The sequence below is a fragment of the Vollenhovia emeryi genome, unplaced genomic scaffold (genome assembly GCF_000949405.1).
Source record: "Vollenhovia emeryi isolate VEMERY1.0 unplaced genomic scaffold, V.emery_V1.0 DF939120.1, whole genome shotgun sequence".
NCBI classification, from domain to species: domain Eukaryota; kingdom Metazoa; phylum Arthropoda; class Insecta; order Hymenoptera; family Formicidae; genus Vollenhovia; species Vollenhovia emeryi.
The window spans coordinates 2862795-2882924 of NW_011967246.1; the positions used below are offsets into that span (position 1 = coordinate 2862795).

The 20130-nt window shown below is 39.7% G+C and overlaps 3 protein-coding genes and 1 long non-coding RNA gene across 4 annotated transcripts; 1 reads left to right on the top strand and 3 right to left on the bottom strand.

The window, feature by feature from the left end:
* The first annotated feature begins 687 nt into the window (after window positions 1-687).
* LOC105570583 (glutamate [NMDA] receptor subunit 1) lies at window positions 688-8074 on the top strand. Its single transcript, XM_012027897.1, has 17 exons — window positions 688-766; window positions 1540-1728; window positions 1925-2176; window positions 2497-2691; window positions 2842-2942; window positions 3181-3354; window positions 3580-3693; window positions 3774-3936; window positions 4112-4322; window positions 4698-4832; window positions 5027-5184; window positions 5280-5514; window positions 5727-5875; window positions 5977-6134; window positions 6246-6418; window positions 6602-6855; window positions 7276-8074. The coding sequence occupies exons 2-17, from the start codon at window positions 1552-1554 to the stop codon at window positions 7516-7518; spliced, it is 2892 nt and encodes a 963-aa protein (XP_011883287.1). The 5' UTR covers window positions 688-766; window positions 1540-1551; the 3' UTR covers window positions 7519-8074.
* On the bottom strand, window positions 4130-5031 carry LOC105570582. The gene is made up of 4 exons (XR_001009595.1): window positions 4977-5031; window positions 4775-4845; window positions 4519-4652; window positions 4130-4207 (listed from the first exon to the last, which is right to left on the bottom strand). It is a non-coding gene; the product is annotated as an uncharacterized LOC105570582 (long non-coding RNA).
* Window positions 8075-8633: 559 nt separating the features above from the next.
* On the bottom strand, window positions 8634-10221 carry LOC105570715 (leucine-rich repeat extensin-like protein 3). Its single transcript, XM_012028152.1, has 4 exons — window positions 10218-10221; window positions 9892-9956; window positions 9377-9645; window positions 8634-9057 (listed from the first exon to the last, which is right to left on the bottom strand). The coding sequence occupies exons 1-4, from the start codon at window positions 10219-10221 to the stop codon at window positions 8634-8636; spliced, it is 762 nt and encodes a 253-aa protein (XP_011883542.1).
* Window positions 10222-11384: 1163 nt separating this feature from the next.
* On the bottom strand, window positions 11385-18295 carry LOC105570587 (putative phospholipase B-like lamina ancestor). The gene is made up of 7 exons (XM_012027902.1): window positions 18129-18295; window positions 15528-15787; window positions 14440-14589; window positions 13741-13987; window positions 13110-13366; window positions 12590-12830; window positions 11385-12390 (listed from the first exon to the last, which is right to left on the bottom strand). The coding sequence occupies exons 2-7, from the start codon at window positions 15635-15637 to the stop codon at window positions 11746-11748; spliced, it is 1650 nt and encodes a 549-aa protein (XP_011883292.1). The 5' UTR covers window positions 15638-15787; window positions 18129-18295; the 3' UTR covers window positions 11385-11745.
* Between the last annotated feature and the right edge of the window lie 1835 nt (window positions 18296-20130).

Sequence of the window (20130 nt, forward strand, 5' to 3'; positions counted from 1 at the left end):
TAAATTGCTGATCACTCGCAAAATGTTGCGTCCAAAATCTCATTAGAAAGCGCATCGCATTGCGGTTTAAGCTGATTGTCTCGCAGACGTCGGCCTTCGCTTGTCATTACGTCATCTGGCGTGCACCATTCGCCCTCGATTGCTATAATTACCTGGTAACAGTAATTGTGGAAGAAGTTTGCGCAGGTTTAATCATTTCAAATTGGAGACTGCATCCGGATATAATTTGATTATACACGTGAATAAAATTAAAGGAAAACGATTGCCGTCTATTATTCAATATTGGTAATTTCGCCAAAGCATCAAGTGTCTCATTAATTTTTCTATATCGTTAATAATATAAAACAATGCTTGTAAAATAAGCCCTATACAGTAAATAGGAAGCTTTCGTGGGAGTAATAACAATGAAAGCAACGATACCAATTATATTAAATGTTGAAGCGCATTGTCGCAGCGACTGTTCCGATTGGCACCGTTTGAATTTGGCGATTTCTCGATCGAACCTCGTGGCGGGGGGTGACTTCTACGCGCAGCATCCGACTGGATCAATGACAAATCTCACATCCCCTGCGCTCGCGCTCTATCCCGAGGCACGGCATTAGCGCTTGGGCTGTTCCAAAGTGCGCTTCCCTCGGGCGTGGACCGGTTTTGATATGTAATAAATAGTAGCAGATTCCGAGTGGATCCTTGGAGATCCGTCTCGCTCCAGAGAGCCGGACGAGATACCTAAAATAGGGTGCATATAATAAAGCGTCCGAAATAATACGTGAGTAAGCTGCTTCATTTTCCATTTGAGATGCGCGAGCCACGACGAAAACCTAGTGAAATTTTCGATAACAACAGCGATTGTAATTTTTAAATGCGCGTTTGTACAATACGAGGACATAAGTTAAATTATACCGAGACACATAAATCTTTAAAGATATATATGTATCGAGGACGAGTGTAACGCATAGAAAAGTATGAGTTGAAATGTTTTGTTTGATGTTACAAAAACACGAGAAACTTTCATCGAGAAAATGGGCGGAGGCTGTTTATTCTAGAAAAGGATGCAAACTTGTTAATTGACCTAGTTATTTTTTTAATAAATCAGGCAAGAAAAGTGTAATTTATAGTTGATAAAATAGTCTCTTCACAAGCTTATTTTTTTAAATTAAATCTGGCTTCTAATATAAAAAGATATCTACAAGATAAATTGTAATAAATGACATTACAATTTATTTTATATGTAAATAAAAACCAATTAATTTCTTTAAATAAAACTGAAAAATATATTAAAAAATCTAAAACCGCTGATATTTTACTAATTACTTTTTGTTTAACTGTTAATAGTATTGTAATACAAATAACACAATTAATAATTTAAGTAATAATTAAATAATAGGAATTAACCTTTCGTTAAAATTACTTATAAGTACATTAGATATTAAGTTAAAAATATTCTCGTCTCGTTCAGTTCATAAACAAAAGTCCAATAAAATTTAACGAAATGTTAAAATATTAGTAACCTATTGACTTATCCCGAGGATTTGTTTGCAGGGTGGCTGCACAATGGCGAAATTACGGGTGAAGACTGTACTGTCACTCATCTTCATTATCTTGCACAATGCTCCGCGTTTAGGACTCGTTCTCACCAAAGCAATGTCTTACAACAATCCAAGGTTCTTCAAGATCGGCGGCGTTCTCTCCAATAATAATAGCAAAGAGCACTTCGAGAAAACGATCGACGTAAGATTAATAATGGTGGTTTTATAATAATATTATGCCTAAAAAGACAGTATGTATAATATTGACGACAACTTGATTCACGATAACTGTTACATTTATCTAAAAAAGTTCTATGCATTCTAATATGCTTGCACAGTGTATCTAGTATATATTCAATATGAATATATATACATATATATGTATACCTCAATTTCAGCATCTCAATTTCGATTTCCAATACGTCAATAAAGGAGTAACATACAAGCATACGGTAATCGAGATGGATTCCAACCCCATCAGAACTGCATTGAGCGTCTGCAAATCATTGATAGCCGAACAGGTGTACGCGGTGGTGGTGTCGCATCCGCTTACAGGCGACTTGTCACCGGCAGCGGTTTCCTACACGAGCGGTTTTTATCACATACCCGTGATCGGCATATCGTCCAGGGACTCTGCCTTCTCGGACAAAGTATGCAGTATAATAAATGAGATTTAATTTAATCAACATGGTGACTCATTAATTTAATCGACATGGTAATTGAGGCAAATTAATATAGGGTGCGATCAAAATCCGAAAGAAAACAGCATTCTTTGCGCAAAGCTAATTCGCAGGTATAAAATTTCCTTTTTCATGTAAGATTCGTACGAGCGTGCAATCTTTTTTGAGAAAATTGATTTTGAAGATTGGAAAATTAACGCAGGCGCACCTTTCATATTATCCAAATGAAAAGCGATTGGTTCCACATTATGTTCGATTGTCGCAGTAACCAAACGACAACGTTTTTCCAGAACATCCATGTTTCGTTTTTGCGCACTGTTCCGCCATACTCCCATCAAGCAGACGTCTGGGTGGACCTGCTGAAGCACTTCAACTACATGAAGATCATGTTCATCCATAGCTCCGACACGGATGGCCGCGCGCTTCTCGGACGTTTCCAGACGACGTCGCAGAATTTGGAGGATGACGTGGAGATTAAAGTGCAGGTACGTTGCATATCAATTTGCACCTTTTACTGTGTTATTAATTCACCATATTAATTTTATGACATACTTTAGATTGATTTTCTCAAGTTATTGTTACATCGTATCGTAAGTAAAAAAGAAGAATTTCCTATTACTAGATCATTGTTTCAGGTCGAGTCAGTCATCGAATTCGAACCGGGATTGCACAACTTCGAGGAACAATTGAGAGAGATGAAAAGCGCACAGTCGAGAGTCTGCCTCATGTATGCCTCGTAAGTATCATAACTCAACATTTACGAAAATCATGGAAATGAGAAATATCGAAGAGTGTGAATTTCTCTTCTAAAATAATATTACAAATAATATGAGAAATAACACGATCTAACGACAACATTAAGTAATAATAATCGTCGTCTTGCAATTTTTAAATTCCCAACCACTTAACATCGTACTTGTACGCGAGCCTTGGTTGCTAAAATACTTAAATGAACTTCTTTGGACGCGTAACAGGAAGAAAGATGCGGAAGTGATCTTCAACGACGCCGCCAATCTGAACATGACTGGAGCCGGTTACGTGTGGATCGTCACCGAGCAGGCGTTGGACGCGCCGAACGCGCCGGAAGGCTTGCTGGGGTTGAGACTGATCAACGCTACCCAGGAAAAATCGCATATAACCGACAGCTTGTCAGTATTTCTACCGTCCGACTCCACTTCCTATCGCGTTGTACATCTGTCTTCAGTTTCCCTCTAGAATCGGTTCTTTTTATTTTAAACTTATTCAGATATCATATAATTAAATAAAAAATAAGGATTTTTTTTACGAGGTAGCGGGTACCTGAAAGAAATTTCAAATGGCTTATTAAAAACTTGTCCTCCCCGCATTTGGGTTTTCTGTTGCGTGTTACATAGGTACGTCCTCGTATCCGCGTTGCGAGCGATGAATCAGACGGAGAAGATCACCGAGGCGCCGAAGGACTGCAGCGATTCCGGTTCCATATGGGAAACTGGCAAGACTCTGTTCACGTACGAACACGTCTCTCATATTTAATTCTCTGGGAAACTTTTTCTTTCGCCCTCCTTATCCTTTGGTACTATCTTTTTAGATATATTCGCAAGCAAGTATTGCCACATGGTTCGACGGGTCGAGTGGCATTCGACGATAACGGGGACCGCATATTCGCTGAGTATGATATAGTCAACATCCAATACATGGGACTAGACAACAACAAAACACCCGTGTCCGTCGGCCAGTACTTTTATCCCGCTGTAAGTAGACAAAGTAAATATATGACAGTGAATCTGGGTGGTATTTATAAGACAAACATTTATATACATACATGATTGCAATGACGTGGAGACGCTGATTGCATCTTACGTAAAATATTACGTCGTTGTGTCAGAACAGCCCTTTCGAATGTAATATTTCCTTGTTGCTGGATAGAACGGTACCAAGATGAAGCTGCGAGTGAACGAATCCAACATCATATGGCCGGGTCGTTTGAAGATCAAACCCGAGGGTTTCATGATACCCACGCATCTGAAAGTACTGACGATTGAAGAAAAGCCGTTCGTTTACGTTCGCGAATTACCCGACAGCGAGGCCAAGTGTCTACCTGACGAGATCGCGTGTCCACACTTTAACATAACGGACGGTACGTCATTACTCGTCTACTAATTAACAGAATGGGAAAGGCTTGATTTTAATCAAGCTGTGATTAATTTACCAAGTAACATCTGTGCTGATTTAATAGCTTGGACAGAATTATTCAGTTTTTAACACATGGAAAGAAAAATCAAGGACAGCGAGTTAAAAATGCTGCAAATGAATTTGTCAATTGAATTAATTACCGATTAATTTAGTCGGTATTTGGTCCGAGTTGTCTTCCAAAATTAGTTCCGGTAATAAACACTGCACCAAACTAGTTAAGGTTCCCTGAGAAAGAATTAGCGCCAGATCAACAGTATTCGAAAAATTATACTATCTGGAAAATATAATAGAATGTAATTCACTGCTTTCTTTTCGACAGATAAGCAAATGTTTTGTTGCAAAGGATACTGCGTGGATTTGTTAAAGGAGCTGGCGAAAATGATTAACTTTACGTACAGTTTAGCCCTGTCGCCGGACGGTCAATTTGGCAGCTACTTGATCAAAAACACTTCGGGTGAGTGACTGAACTATATATAAGATGTGTTAAATTTTTAAAGGAAAGATATCACAAATGTCCAGAGAATCCATACGGATTCTATTTAGTTTCCAAATGAATTCTTAGACACCGAAAGATTAATACAATAATTTTAATCTCTACCTTGTATCTCTTCTTATTTCTTCCTCGCATTTCGACATATGTATCAAAAGTTGGAGGAAAGAAAGAATGGACGGGTCTTATTGGCGAGATAGTCAACGAACGGGCGGACATGATCGTCGCGCCATTAACAATCAATCCCGAGCGTGCTGAGTTCATTGAGTTCAGCAAGCCGTTCAAATATCAGGGCATCACTATCCTGGAAAAGAAGGTAAGTGTCTCCCCTTAATTCTGTGCAAAGTAAAAATGTCGCGAATACATTTTACATGGAAAAATAAACGTACGCTTACATTTTTCTGCGTCCAGCCTTCAAGATCGTCCACTCTGGTCTCCTTCTTACAACCATTTAGCAATACTCTTTGGATCCTCGTGATGGTGTCGGTGCACGTGGTCGCGCTGGTTTTGTACCTGCTCGATCGATTTTCACCCTTCGGCAGATTCAAACTCGCCAACACCGACGGCACCGAGGAAGACGCTCTCAATCTATCCAGTGCTATCTGGTTCGCTTGGGGTGTATTATTGAACAGCGGTATAGGAGAGGGTAAGGTATCTCTCTTTCTCTCATCCCCTTTTCGTCTGTTCAATCGGACGTCGCGCTTGGAGGGAGAACAGCTGGAAAAGAAAAATAATTCAAAATTTAAAGCCCACGTCGAGAAATATCTTTCAACTCTCGTGTATTGTGCCTAGACCGTTTGCCACGTCCTATCGTTTAATTGTTGATTAAAATATTTCTTCGTCAATTAAACTTTGCAGGTACCCCACGGAGCTTCTCCGCGCGCGTGCTGGGAATGGTGTGGGCCGGATTCGCCATGATCATCGTCGCATCGTACACTGCCAACTTGGCGGCGTTCCTCGTTTTGGAACGACCAAAAACTAAGCTCACCGGCATCAACGACGCTCGAGTAAGGACAAAACTTAACTATGCTACGTGCCGAGAAACTCACTGAGAACAGAATGATTGTGCACGGTCTGGTATGAATACCCGCGACTTTTGTTTGTAAAGCTCAGGAACACGATGGAGAATTTGACGTGCGCGACGGTGAAGGGATCCGCCGTGGACATGTATTTCAGACGCCAGGTAGAATTGTCCAATATGTACCGCACGATGGAGGCGAATAACTATGACACTGCCGAAGACGCGATTCGCGACATTAAAATTGGGTAAGCGGCTTAGAACTTTGGGATCGTGAATTCTTCACTTAAATTGACACCCTTGGATTATCGAGTGATCAAATATGTGTTACGTGATCACGTTGGTTTTTCTCTCTCCAGGAAATTAATGGCGTTCATCTGGGATAGCTCGCGACTGGAATTTGAGGCGGCCCAAGATTGCGAATTGGTGACAGCCGGTGAACTGTTCGGCCGTTCGGGCTACGGTATCGGTTTGCAGAAAGGCTCTCCTTGGGCGGACGCTGTGACACTGGCGATCTTAGACTTCCACGAGAGTGAGCGTGCAATAATTTTTGACGCAAGACACTTCACAGCAAGATTTATTACTTCCGCTAATCACAATTCTTACGCAATCGTGAAGTGCAATCTGAAACATTATATATTAAACAATATTAAATTATATGTGGAGGAATTATGATAAAAATAAATATTAATCGCCAGCAATCACCTTTTCGCAGGTGGTTTCATGGAGAGCCTCGACAATCTTTGGATCTTGCACGGTAACGTACAGCAATGCGAGCAATTTGAAAAAATGCCGAACACCCTCGGCCTTGAGAACATGGCAGGGGTGTTTATCGTCGTCGGCGTCGGTATCGGCGGCGGAGTCGCTCTAATTATAATTGAAATGGCATACAAGAAGCACCAAATACGTAAGCAGAGGAAGATGGAATTGGCGAGACACGCGGCCGACAAATGGCGAGGGATGATCGAGGTAACACTTAATCAATTTAAAGAAGTCGTCAGAGCAGACTTTATTTAATTAAATTACGTCAAATTAATCGATGTTAAGTTACTCCGATCACGAATCCGGTCAGACGTGTTGCTCTCGTTTCTCGGAGTTATTTATTAAAGGAATGTCTCAAAAAGTTATCCATCAAGAACTTGTTACAATCTAATTGTTAATCCTATCTTCGCGAGAGACTTTAGCAGTCTTACGTTCATTTCTACCAATGCAAATTATATCTTTAATCTTTTTCTAATCCTTAGGACTAGAAAAAGATAAAAGAATAAGTTGAACCGAGAACTAAAGTTAATCTACATTGATAAAAATGGACATTAGAATGAACCATGACGTTGTCTCAAACTTGTCACTTTTACCGTAAGCTATTGTATTCTATTGTTTCGTGAGCAGAAGCGGAAAACTTTGCGGGCGTCGATAGTCACGCAGCGAAGAATCCAGAGCAACGGCCTGAACGATCCCGCGACGGTGAGCCTAGCGGTCGACACGGTCGCCAGGTCGAACGTGGGCTCACGCAGCCCGGGTCGCGCCTGGCCTGGTGATAGCGACCTGAGACAACGGCCGATCTCCCGCTCCGACGACCTCCGATTATCGCCCGCCGCCTACACTGCCGACGTGTCGCATCTCATAGTCTAATCTTAACGTTGATTTGTAGTTTTTTACCGAATAAGAAGCGTCACCGCCGAACGTTCCTAGTAGATCGATTACAGCACGGGATGAAACTCGTCCCCATATCCTCCTCGCATAGCGAAGTATGATCCGAAGTAATCCGCATATAATCGGCGAATAATTGTGGGATGATTAATCGTTCGCTTGTTAGATGTTTATAGAAAATTGTGATGGACTATCTTAAAGACATCTCTGATATTTATTGAATCGTTACAGATGAGATGCCATTTGTTTTAAATAATCTTGAAACGATTAAATTTCTCGAGAAAATTGTATGCGATTGACAGATTCTATGATGTTCAATAATGTTAGTCAATGCGAATATTCTCAGTCGACTTACTGTTCAAGTTCTTTTTAGAAACAACTTTGAGGAAGTTGTCTCTAAATAGGCCATTGATTTTTTATTTATTTGCTACAACAGGAAAGAAACATTGCGCTTGTACGTGTATATTTATTATTGATCTATCACTGATATTTTGTCGAGTGTAAAAATATGTTGAAATATGACTACTTTGTTTCACATAAGGCTTTCCTTTTAGACTTTCCTTAAATCCATTAAGATTTCCCGACGTAAAATTATTAAACTACATTATTTCAATGCAGCAAATTCTTCGAAACTAGGAACTGAAATTAGTGTAAGATTCGTACATTTTAATGATACATTTCGCCAACATTTTAGTTCTCTCTTTAAATATACATTTGGTTAGTTCTAAATGTAAAGAATGAATAATTCGTATGGTTTTCAAAAATTATAATTAAACTACGTAGAAAGTATTATGATAATTTCTTGTACCTTCATTGAATTAACGCAAAGGTATTCTCATTTCAGTTGCAAATTGCACATAAGTTTCTCAAATTTTGTGAGCACAACTTATCAATTTAATAATGACAGATACATATGACAATAGTCAACTGCTAGTAGATACCTCCTATTTTACATCGTTGATACTGGCGTTAGTACTAACGTAACACTATAACAATTTGGCATAGAAAATAACTTAAAAATTCAAGTAAACGAAGTAGATCGATGAGGAATAAATGCTGAATAGTCTTCAGGAGTATTCAACTAACCAGTGACAGGCTTAACGATATCCTGCTGTAGGTGAGGGAAGTAAAGGCGTAGATGAAGGATATCCTGGTGTTACAGAAGGATATCCTGGGGTAAACGAGGGATATCCTGGTGTTACAGAGGGATATCCCGGAGTAGTTGAGGGATATCCTGGTGTTACAGAGGGATATCCCGGAGTAGCTGAGGGATAGCCTGGTGTTACAGAGGGATATCCTGGTGTAGAAGAAGGATAACTCACGGTCGGGCCTATAGGATTGTAGTTTGATGTAGCAGGAATGGAGACGGAAGATTGGCTCGGGTAGTTCTGCTGCCCAATAAACGTTCCGCTAGATGCACTAGCACTGGCCGAACTTGAGGCAGTCGTCAAAGTTGAGCCACCAACTGGACCGCTTAACTTTACCACGCCCATTGGAAGATTCAAAAGACCACCCAAAGGACTAGTGGAAAATGAGGCACCTGATGTAGCTGATGATCCAGCCGTGATTCCGTGTTGTTCGTATGGTGGTAAATACGTAGGTGCAGGTGTTGACACTGGTGGTTGTGGTCGAGGAGGCGGTAAATATGTACGGCGTGTAGGAGGGGGAGGTGAAGGAGGACGTGGAGGAGGTGGTGGTATATATTTAGGAGGCGGAGGAGGAGGAGGAGGAGGAGGAGGAGGAGGTGGTGGTATATATTTAGGAGGCGGAGGAGGAGGAGGAGGAGGAGGAGGAGGAGGTGGTGGTGGTGGCGGCGGTGGTGGTGGCGGTGGAGGCGGGCGGCGGCGGTATATATTTAGGAGGAGGGGGTGGAGGTGGAGGCGGAGGAGGTGGCGGTGGTGGTGGTGGTGGTGGAGGAGGTGGCGGTGGAGGTGGTGGGGGTGCAGGTGGTGGTATATATTGAGGAGGCGGAGGCGGTGGCGGAGGCGGTGGCGGAGGAGGCGGAGGAGGTGGCGGAGGAGGTGGCGGTGGAGGTGGTGGGGGTGCAGGTGGTGGTATATATTGAGGAGGCGGAGGCGGTGGCGGAGGCGGTGGCGGTGGCGGAGGAGGCGGAGGAGGTGGCGGAGGAGGTGGCGGTGGCGGTGGTGGTGGAGGTGCAGGTGGTGGTATATATTGAGGAGGAGGAGGCGGAGGAGGAGGTGGAGGAGGAGGCGGAGGAGGTGGCGGAGGAGGTGGCGGAGGAGGTGGCGGTGGCGGTGGTGGAGGTGCAGGTGGTGGTATGTATTGAGGAGGTGGCGGTGGCGGTGGCGGTGGTGGAGGAGGAGGAGGTGGTGGTGGTGGTGGAGGTGGAGGTGCAGGTGGTGGTATATATTGAGGAGGTGGTGGAGGTGGAGGTGGAGGCGGAGGTGGTGGTGGAGGAGGAGGAGGAGGTGGTGGTGGTGGTGGTGGTGCAGGATAAGAATAACTAGGTTGAGGCGTTGGATATCCTTGTTGCCCTCTTTCCGTTGGTAACGAGAATGGTACGTTGGGTCGCTGATAAGAATATCCTGCTTGACGGCTGACGCGTGGCCAGCGTGCGCCAACGCAATGGATCACCAACAAGATGCATATTATCTATAAATTATAATATTGTATTGTAAAATAAAAGCAAATAAAGAGACAATAATATTGAGACCACTTACCCATTTTGATGCTAGCATAAGCATTTCGCGTATGCTGGCCGTGCAACATGACAGTCGCTTATATACGGGTGTTTTGCATTATCAAATTCATTTTCTGCGCTCTATCTTGGGAATTGCCATCCATCTAATGGCACTCTACTAACCCAAGTAATAGTTACAGCTTATTAAACCCACTATTATACTCACCACGAGATTGCGGGTTTCAAGTAGAGCAAAGGGAATTTTCCTTTTCATCTTGTAAGAAACTCGTAGATATGTTGAAATAAAACTTCCATTTGGTACGACTATATAATAAGGTAAGTATAGGATGTGATCATCGTGAACATTTACTCGTTTTGTATTATTTAGAGAGTCCTGTGTACAAATAACCCACACAAGTGTCATATAACAGAATAATGAAATTAATAGAAAATTAGTTTAGACCTTTATATCATAATATTGTACAATATAATATTTCTATTTTGTTTCAAATAATGTTAACACATATAAATTACTGAGTTCATAAATATTTGTCGAATATCAGCACCATTCTCTTCGACCAATTTCATTTAACATCATACGTTCTCCCACACACTATATTCTAAATGTGGCACTGAAATAAATATTAAAATCATGCAGTCTACATAGATAATAAGATATTTCCTATTGTTCAAAATATATTGCATGTTCTTCTTTTTTAAACACAATTACCTAAGAGAAATAACAAACATTTAGCGTGTTGCACAGCTGCAGTGTTGCAACCACACATTTCACAATTATAAGACACAGAGGCAAAGAATAAGTTAGTATATGCATATAAGTGAGAGGAAGATACTATCATAAAAATAGATTTATCTCGAAAATGGAAGTTGCAAATTGTAATATTGCAATAATGTACAGACGTTGCACACGTATTATTTAAGTAATTTATATTTTTACATATTTAGAATATTATGATTGAACTACAAAGAGAGAATTTTATTTTAATCAAATAATATGAAACACCTATAATATTGTATGATCTATTATATCACGCATATCTATGCATATTTTCTGAAAGAATGTATCCATTTTATTAAAAAATATAACTAATAATAGTAATGATTAATTATCTTTAATTATCACTTTTACTACTTGAAATAACAAGAAAGGAAAGGTAGAAAGGAATGGAAAGAAATATTTCAGAGCTTAAATTTATTTCATTTTATTTTCTAAAGATTTCACACGGTAGGTGGCTAACATATGAGCCAGCTGTTTCTTGAAGTTTAAAGTTTAGGGTAGATTCAATGAAAACGTCGACAACCAAAAAGCAACATTCCTTAATTGATCAAACGCTAATTAAAGATAATTTCTTACAAGTTCAACATCATTTTCAAACTTAGTAATTTTTAACTGTATTAAATTTCTTAAATTTCTTATTATTTAGTAATCAAACAACTGCTTCATTTGCAGCTTATTGATTTATTTTTTTTACTTCCGATAAAAATTTAAAAGTTACCTTTTTGTCTAATATCGTTATTCTTTTATTACGTATGTAGATGATCGCAACTCAGAGCCAAACCCACAGAGGAGTAACGCTGTCGAAATCGAAGACATCGGGCTGGCCGACGTGTGAAACGTTGGGGAAAGTTGTTGACCATCGGAAGGGCTGCATGGAGCCCAGCATATGTGGCCCGGAAGTGACCTCGAAACTTTCCACTCCGTTAACGTCGGCCAGTACGATCTTCGTGTCGATTATACCGAACGGTAGATCAACTTTCTCCAGGTCTCCTTTGTCGGTTAAAATCCTTGCCTGATCTTCATTTTCAATGGTGGGCTCCTCGTGATTGTATCCTCGCATCAACCTCCTAAAGTGTTCCGTCGTAGTAATGTTGCTCCGCAGTCTCGCGACCAGCTCGCTTTTCGCTACATCGTCGTCCTCTTCCTCATTTTCGCTGATCACCACGTTGGCCTCGCCAAGACGAACTTCACCGATAGCCCAAAACACATCAGTCTCAGCAAACCGCTCGCTGATATCCGCCGTGCGGACGAACCCTGGCAATTGCTCGACAAGCCAAACAATGCGGTCGCGCGGCTCCACAGTGACCCATTGTCGCGCTACATCGGCATCATTTTGCGATGACATGCTGCGAGACCAGGAACCTCCGTCCATTGCCAGACGATTCGCCGCCATCACCCTCGCGGATGACAACACCTATGAAAGAAGGAAGTTAATGCACTGACTTTAAACATATCTAAGAAAGCAGTAATAGACAACAGAAATCAATTAAAAAATTATATTATTTTATCATGAATTATTGTGTTACCTTTCAATATTGTATCTTTATACACATGCATATATCTGCAATAAATTAAAATTAGGGAAATTCAAGTGTGAAAAATTCTTTGCTCACCTGATCTTTAGCATTCATAAAATTCCGCAGGCTGCGATTAGTGGCTGCCAGTGGTGTTCCAGCGACAATCAGCTCGCGATTCTCTTCTTGCATCAAATAGAACTCGTCGTGAGACGACAGAGCACCAGGATAAGATGACATTATGATAGTTCTGCTTGGCACTGGCGCGGAAGTTTTCGAGATCGGCAGAACATGGTAACCAAAAGTATACTTCTTCAGCAACCTCAACATCTTAGCATATCTGTAAGAGTAATGTGAGATGATAGCACGGTATGCGTAATTGAGAAGCGCTTTTATTTATTAACACGATATTATACCTACGTTTGATCTTCCTCGCAGCGGACAAATGCAAAAGTTACGAATTAAAAATAATTCTTCTTATATTTTGATATTAAAGGCAATCTTTACACAAGTATCTTTATGTTTTAAGTCAATTTTCTTTGAATTTCTCTTTAATTTTTTTTCGCACAAGTCATATTTCTCACTGAAAATACATACACACTGAATAACAATAACTTACGGTGCGGCTGTGGTATGTCCAATAGCTATTAGCGGATTTAGTCCTTCACGGGGTAGGCTTTTCAGGAAAATCATGCCTTTGATGTAATCGCGGTAGGACTCTGAACCGTTCAGCGCTCGCTCGAGATCCGGTAGATCCGCGGCCATTGCCAGCCAGAGGAAATGTTCTTTGTTCATTTCCACTGGCTGCCGGCTACGACGAACCGCGAATCTCCAGCCAGCCTCCAAACCGTCCAGTTGAATGTAAAATAACCGCACCTATAATCGAGAACAATAACGATTTACAACCATATATTTTCGAATTCGAAGAAAACACACTTGAAATATTTTGTTTTGACTATCTATCGAGAACATGTGCAATTATTGGTCAGTTTTTAAAAATAATCAAAGCAATTATAAATTTAGAATAAAATATTCAGACACTAACACCCTGTGACGGCTCTTAGTCCTTTATTCCTTCAAATTTGTGTTTATCACATTTGAGCCAAACGAATTTTATTAATTTGAAAAATAAATATATAATAAAAATCTCTAAAAGTAACAAAAAAGTAAATCTACTTATCAAACATTTTATTACATTCAAGGAATATTCCAAGTTTAAACCGTAGTCTTAATTTCCATTTGCTGTTTACCATGTGCCAGAATGGATCCGTGGTTGCCAAGCGCTCGGCACGTTCGCGGACAATAGCGGTGTTCTCACGAAGGAATCGCATCAGTTTCTCACATTCGCCTGGCCATTTTTCGCAAACAACGTGAACGGTATTGTGCCAATGATGATGGATCATTTGCCATGTCAGGCTACCCTCCAATAAACCGGCCGCATAAGCTTGCACGGTGTCCGGATATTTCGATGACGTTTCTATTTCGATGATGGACCATCTGGAATATTTTCGCCGTGATTATTTTAATTAATTTCACTTCACGCGTGAAATCTGCAGAATATTCTGATTTGATGTAGGCGTGCAAAGCGGATGTATGGTTTCCATGGATTACGATTTACGTTGAGAGATATTTATACGGCTATTTACTGGATTATAAACAAAGCGGGAAAAGAACTGTTACATTTCTACCTCTGTTACATTGGAATCTAGACATTTTATCGCACATAACTTGTCGAAAACATGCATATTTTATAATATCAATTAATAAAGTAAAATAAATCAAAATTACTGCGATTCTCTCCTCATTTAAAACGGGATAGAAAATAGTTTATTAAACGAGATTGGGAAAATACTTCGGAGTTTCGTATGTCTCTCTGGCGATGCCGGGAAAGCAAACATCTCTACAGAAACATGACTGTACATTTCCTCTGCTCAATGACATTGGCCTACCCAGATTCGAATATGCCAGTCTTGTAATAGGCGCGAGCAGCATTCAGTCGCACATCAGCGAGGTCGTTGCCTTGACCCCAAAAGTCGATGCGATATCCTCCCTTGTGATTCCACGATACGGTAGCCGAGTAGGTCCCATCTTGCTCAACACTACAAAAATATTACCGTTTAGAAAACTTTTGGAGAAGACATTTATCTCTGATGCAAAATTAATTTCTATTTGGTTGATATTTTTATTCGCGTTCGATATGAACAATTCCACAGAATGAAAGGGAAAAAGAATTGACGAAACTATAAATTAATCGTGCGTGCTCTGGTACTAGAATGAGGTAATTTATAAGAAGTAAAATTCATCAACTCTCTTTTGACAGGCTCATAATTGCAAATTGTCAAGGTTGGGAAGTAACTCGTTACTTGTAACGAGGTTACAGTTATTTTTTTTGGTAACTTTAATTTAACTTTGTTACTTTCTCTCCAGCTGTAACTGTAACTTAACTCAGTTACATTTTTTCGAAAACTAGTAACTAACTTAATAGTTACATTAAGCGTTACTTTATATGTATTTTAAACCTCCACAGAGTGCATTAGACCTTGCATTTGCGCATAAACGCCTTTATCGACACTTTATAATTCAAATGCAGATTTGATATTTTTATTTTCATTACAAGAAAGTAACTGCAACGTAACGATTCGTTATTTTTTGAGTAACTGTAACTGTAACGCGTTACTTTTCAGAAATGATAACAGTAACCAGTTACATTTTTAGCAAAAAAAAAACTGCAACTGTAACTAGATACTTTTATAAAGTAACTTTCCCAATTCTGTAAATTATTAAGTATTAAGTTATAATGGCTGTAACTCGCGACAATTTGAATATCGCTGTTACGAACCATTTATATGCTAAATATCTACTGAATGTATTGTGGATTCATAAGCGCGAAGTCTACAACTAATGTATGCATCGTACGCGCGCATTATGTTTCACCTGCTATTGTTCAACAGGAAAAACATCTCGAACATTGAATATGGAATCTGGATTCAAGCGTCCGAAATTTTTACGGAAATTAAAAAAAAAATCGCCGACTCACTGTCCATATTCGCCGAGGATAATGGCGCCGATGCCGAGGAGAGCGACGGCGACGAGGATGTAGGTGGAGATGCGCGTCTGCAGCCACGAGGCTCCGACCACCTTCAGCATGGCTCATCGGTAAGCTACACACCTTGATAACGAAAAGAAGAAAATGGCAAAGAGCGTTCTCAACCCATCGATTACCGACGCCTGATTCGCCACGGGCTTCCTATGGCGCTTCTTCGAAGACCGACAGGAGCTGCACGTTCCTTCCTGACCCTGCAACAATGTAGAAACTTGTAGCAATTTTACCCGATTGTCGTTCTTCTACTTAAGTTCTATTCTAACTTACATTCTACCTGACTTCTAGTCTAGATCTACCATGTGTAACGTTGCTGTGTCAACCGGTGTCAATTTTACATACAAATCATCAGGAATGGAATACTTAAACGTCTCTCTTTCTTTTGACGGTGTATTAAAATATGTACAAAATTATAAAATGCATAATCAACGGCTTTTCCCTGTCTCGTAGATGCGAAAACAAGAGAGAGAATATTATTATAACACTTAGCATGTTCAACTTTCTCAGAAATAATAATAAAAGTCGATTATGTAAAACTGACTTTTACAATTTGATATTTTGGATTTCACGTTCTACAAATGCATTTGTCAGTGGCCGTGGAAGTTCGATAATAAGTACAAATAAAGCCACCGGCACGCAATAGTATTTTTCCTACTGGATTGCTTACTAATCTTGATTGGCTCTCGTAAGCAATCTATTATAGTAGGAAAAATAGCATCGTGTGCCGTTGGCTTTATTAATGAAGAGGATAGGGAATTGCTATCAGATTAGACACTTACAAGTCGAAGATGAGGGATAAGACTGGCTCTCATTATCGCTTAAGATTAGACTCTCCAGAGGACGTCATCGTGCACTTACTAATTATTTTATCAATGCTGTTACGCGAAGCATTGAGTAATCACTTATCTCCACTCGAGGTTGCGCTCTTCGCGAAATATGATACGGTGGAAATTTTTTCATACTAAATTCGCATACGATTTCAACTTTCAACAGAATTAAATGGCGTTCATGCGGAGAAGAGATTGACCGTTAAACAAACTATTTTCCTTCTCCTGGAGATCCAGTCGCCAGGACCAAAAGTTTACAAATCAAAAGTTCTGTGAAAGATGATGCGAAATAGGAAATGCGGCAGAAACGAGAATATTCGGAGCGCGTCAGGTAACAATCTAAAAATAATAATTGTCCGCTCGCACATATGTATCTTGTCGTAGACGCGATCTTCGTTCTCAAAGCGTTGCGGTTTGCGAAACACTCCGCAAACAGCAGTTTGCGCGTCATCGGCTTTTGTTAACACTTATCGCTCCGTTTCATGTCGGTGACTTCACGTCAAGTACAAATATTCGTGGAATGATATGATAATATTGTACGCTAATTAACACGGATTTTTTTTATCAACGGTGTACATATCGGCACGACAGTGTGGGTATCCCACGTAATTTCCACGTGGAGTAAAGCTCACGTGGTTTACATAAAAAAAAAGAAGGAGCATTATATTGATGAGTAGCGTTTAACACAATTATCCCGTTACAAAGTAGAAGTGAGCGTGCAAACGTTTCAGCATTGATTTACTTATAATATACTTATACGAGGAAAATTTCACGGAGCGCGCAGTTTACAGAATTATTAGCAGATAAGCGAGTCGCATTTTAAAAGCGTCCTCGTTATCAGAAAGGAGTGCTGTATGCTTATCACAGTAGCGTATCGAATATTTAACCCTTCCGCCAAAGCAATTTTTTGTGTGTGCCAATTTTTATATATGTTACAAAATTTGTGCAAAAAAAAAAAAGAATTCAGTACAGAACGCTTCATTACTTTACTAACAAATTCAACGCTTGAGTGTGGCCGATTATCTGCTAATTGTTCAGTTAACTATTCTGTCTTTTTTTCCTGCGGCGGCGACCGTGAAACCTCCGCTTAGCGACGGATAGGACCTCGTGCACGCGACGTGTATAAAGATATTACGTGATATTATCCATCGACAAATGTTACGCATTCGAATGATTTCGACATCGCGGAAATACCAGAACTCACGAGAATCCCGGAAAAACAGCGTAAGCAAAACTAAACGAAGAAAATTTATTTAAAAAACTGGTAAAATTTTTCTATCTATATTTTTCGCTTGCATTTTTTATCCTTAATGTTTTTTTATATATTATCTTTCGAGTTTTCAATTAAAATTGTTGTTCATAATTGACAAATCAATCGACTAGCAATAGTCCCGAATCGAGAGAACACCGACGTGTTCACTTGAACATTTTCCAGCTGTCGAAATGGGAGAAAGTAGTAAAAGCAACGTCGCTCGTCTCAGAAATATTACATTATCAAAACGCTCTACGGTTGAACAATCGTTCCTTACATTAATCAAATTTAATTTATCCTGTAAAACTTTAGAAAAGCATATTCCGCTTCAATTTTCCGCAAGAACCACTTTCGGGAATCCCATTTTTGCAGGATCCTTGATCTCGCCATGTGACGGAGGCCCACGTGGCTTTCGCATGATTCATTCATGCACTCGGCTCACTCGTTTCTCGCACTCACCCTGGATGAAATTTGGCAGTCTAAATTGCAGCGAGTCGTACACGGGTAATGAATGGGTCATCGGGCACGGATTACATTCCTCGCGCGTATGTGTGGTCTACGTGTGCTCTGGACTGGTTGCTCCGACACTCCAATCCAAGCGCGAGCGGTCGTCTCTCCCGACTGTCGAGGGACTCGTCGCCAGCTGGCCGTCAGTATTTCCACTTCCCGTTCTCCCCGTCCTTTCGTCATCATCAATTCGCTGTGCCCCACTATAGCAGTCGCGCCGTGTGCCGCGTCAGCGTCCTGATATTGAAGTCGAAGCGATGACTAAAATTGAAGTATAGAGAGCGCAAGAAAGATGGCCGAACGCACCCGTGGAAGACGCATGAGGCACTCCAAAGATCTCCGGCCGACCGTCGATCTCAATCCAAGCCCAACTGACAAGGGACCCGCTGAGGTGTCCGCCTCGGATCTTTTAATATATTGTTTGCTAAACAAAAACAAGAAACATGTGTATTTTTATGTGTCCCTAAGCATGTTCATGAAACACTCCTTAAAAAAGAAAGTTTTTCCCTATCGGGACGAATATCTCCGAAACTAAAGAAGATACCACACATTTTTTAATCAAAAGTTGAATGGCTTTAGGAGTTCTATCTGTAGAAACAATGACAAAAACATTTCTTAGTTTAACAAATTAATAAAATTCGTATGGCTCAAATGTGATAAAGACAAATTTGAAGGAATGAAGTAAATTTAGAATAAATTATTTAGACACTAACACCCTCTCACGGCTCTTAGTCCTTTATTCCTTCAAATTTCTTAGTTTCTTAATTTTTCAAAATACCTCCACCACTAAAAAAAATGTTTTCATCAAATAAAAGTATGTTTTGAAAAACCTTTTTTCCTCCTTATATATTTTCATTGAGTATGCCCAATTTTTGCAAATATTAACACTACCGAAGGGCTGTTTCGCCGTAGGCATTTCAAGTGCGTTATGAAGTGGCTATTAACGATAATGTATAAAATATTTAGGTGCAGATTCTATCAATTACATTAAAAATAACGAGTTTCTTTCAAATACACAAGCAAACTACATTGCGTTTTTCTTCGTTGTGATTCATATTATCATAGATATTTCAACAAAAAATTAGGTGTGGCTGTTTTTGCTGAGCGGAAGTGTAAAAACGAAGATATACGGAAAATCACAGATAAATCCGAGAAATGACACACGAGTAACAAACTATAGAAACAAACTATAGAAACAATGACAAAAACATTTCTTAGTTTAACAAATTAATAAAATTCGTATGGCTCAAATGTGATAAAGACAAATTTGAAGGAATGAAGTAAATTTAGAATAAATTATTTAGACACTAACACCCTCTCACGGCTCTTAGTCCTTTATTCCTTCAAATTTCTTAGTTTCTTAATTTTTCAAAATACCTCCACCACTAAAAAAAATGTTTTCATCAAATAAAAGTATGTTTTGAAAAACCTTTTTTCCTCATTATATATTTTCATTGAGTATGCCCAATTTTTGCAAATATTAACACTACCGAAGGGCTGTTTCGCCGTAGGCATTTCAAGTGCGTTATGAAGTGGCTATTAACGATAATGTATAAAATATTTAGGTGCAGATTCTATCAATTACATTAAAAATAACGAGTTTCTTTCAAATACACAAGCAAACTACATTGCGTTTTTCTTTGTTGTGATTCATATTATCATAACTATTTCAACAAAAAATTAGGTGTGGCTGTTTTTGCTGAGCGGAAGTGTAAAAACGAAGATATACGGAAAATCACAGATAAATCCGAGAAATGACACACGAGTAACAAACTATCAAATATGCATATTTCTATTTTAAGATTAATTATAGCTATGAATTGTAATCCCATAGTTTTATGAGATGCGTGTGTGCTGCATTTATTTATTACATTCATCATGTAGAAATGGAATTAAAACCTTAAACCTGATATCACAAATCGTCACTTTGTTACATCTTGCTGTTTATATTTCA

Excerpts from the sequence above, each read along its gene's own strand:
- LOC105570583 (XM_012027897.1), top strand. The coding sequence starts at position 1,552 with ATGGCGAAATTACGGGTGAAGACTGTACTGTCACTCATCTTCATTATC. Across the intron at positions 4,323-4,697 it reads ACACTTTAACATAACGGACG|ATAAGCAAATGTTTTGTTGC; the intron begins GTACGTCATTAC and ends TCTTTTCGACAG. Across the intron at positions 6,135-6,245 it reads ATTCGCGACATTAAAATTGG|GAAATTAATGGCGTTCATCT; the intron begins GTAAGCGGCTTA and ends TTCTCTCTCCAG.
- LOC105570715 (XM_012028152.1), bottom strand. Across the intron at positions 9,646-9,891 it reads CTCAATATATACCACCACCT|CCTCCTCCGCCACCGCCACC; the intron begins GCACCTCCACCT and ends CCACCTCCTCCG. Across the intron at positions 9,058-9,376 it reads CCTAAATATATACCGCCGCC|TCCTTTGGGTGGTCTTTTGA; the intron begins GCCCGCCTCCAC and ends ATTTTCCACTAG.
- LOC105570587 (XM_012027902.1), bottom strand. The coding sequence starts at position 15,637 with ATGCTGAAGGTGGTCGGAGCCTCGTGGCTGCAGACGCGCATCTCCACC. Across the intron at positions 14,590-15,527 it reads ATCCTCGGCGAATATGGACA|TGTTGAGCAAGATGGGACCT; the intron begins GTGAGTCGGCGA and ends ATATTTTTGTAG. Across the intron at positions 13,367-13,740 it reads CGGATCCATTCTGGCACATG|GTGCGGTTATTTTACATTCA; the intron begins GTAAACAGCAAA and ends TCTCGATTATAG.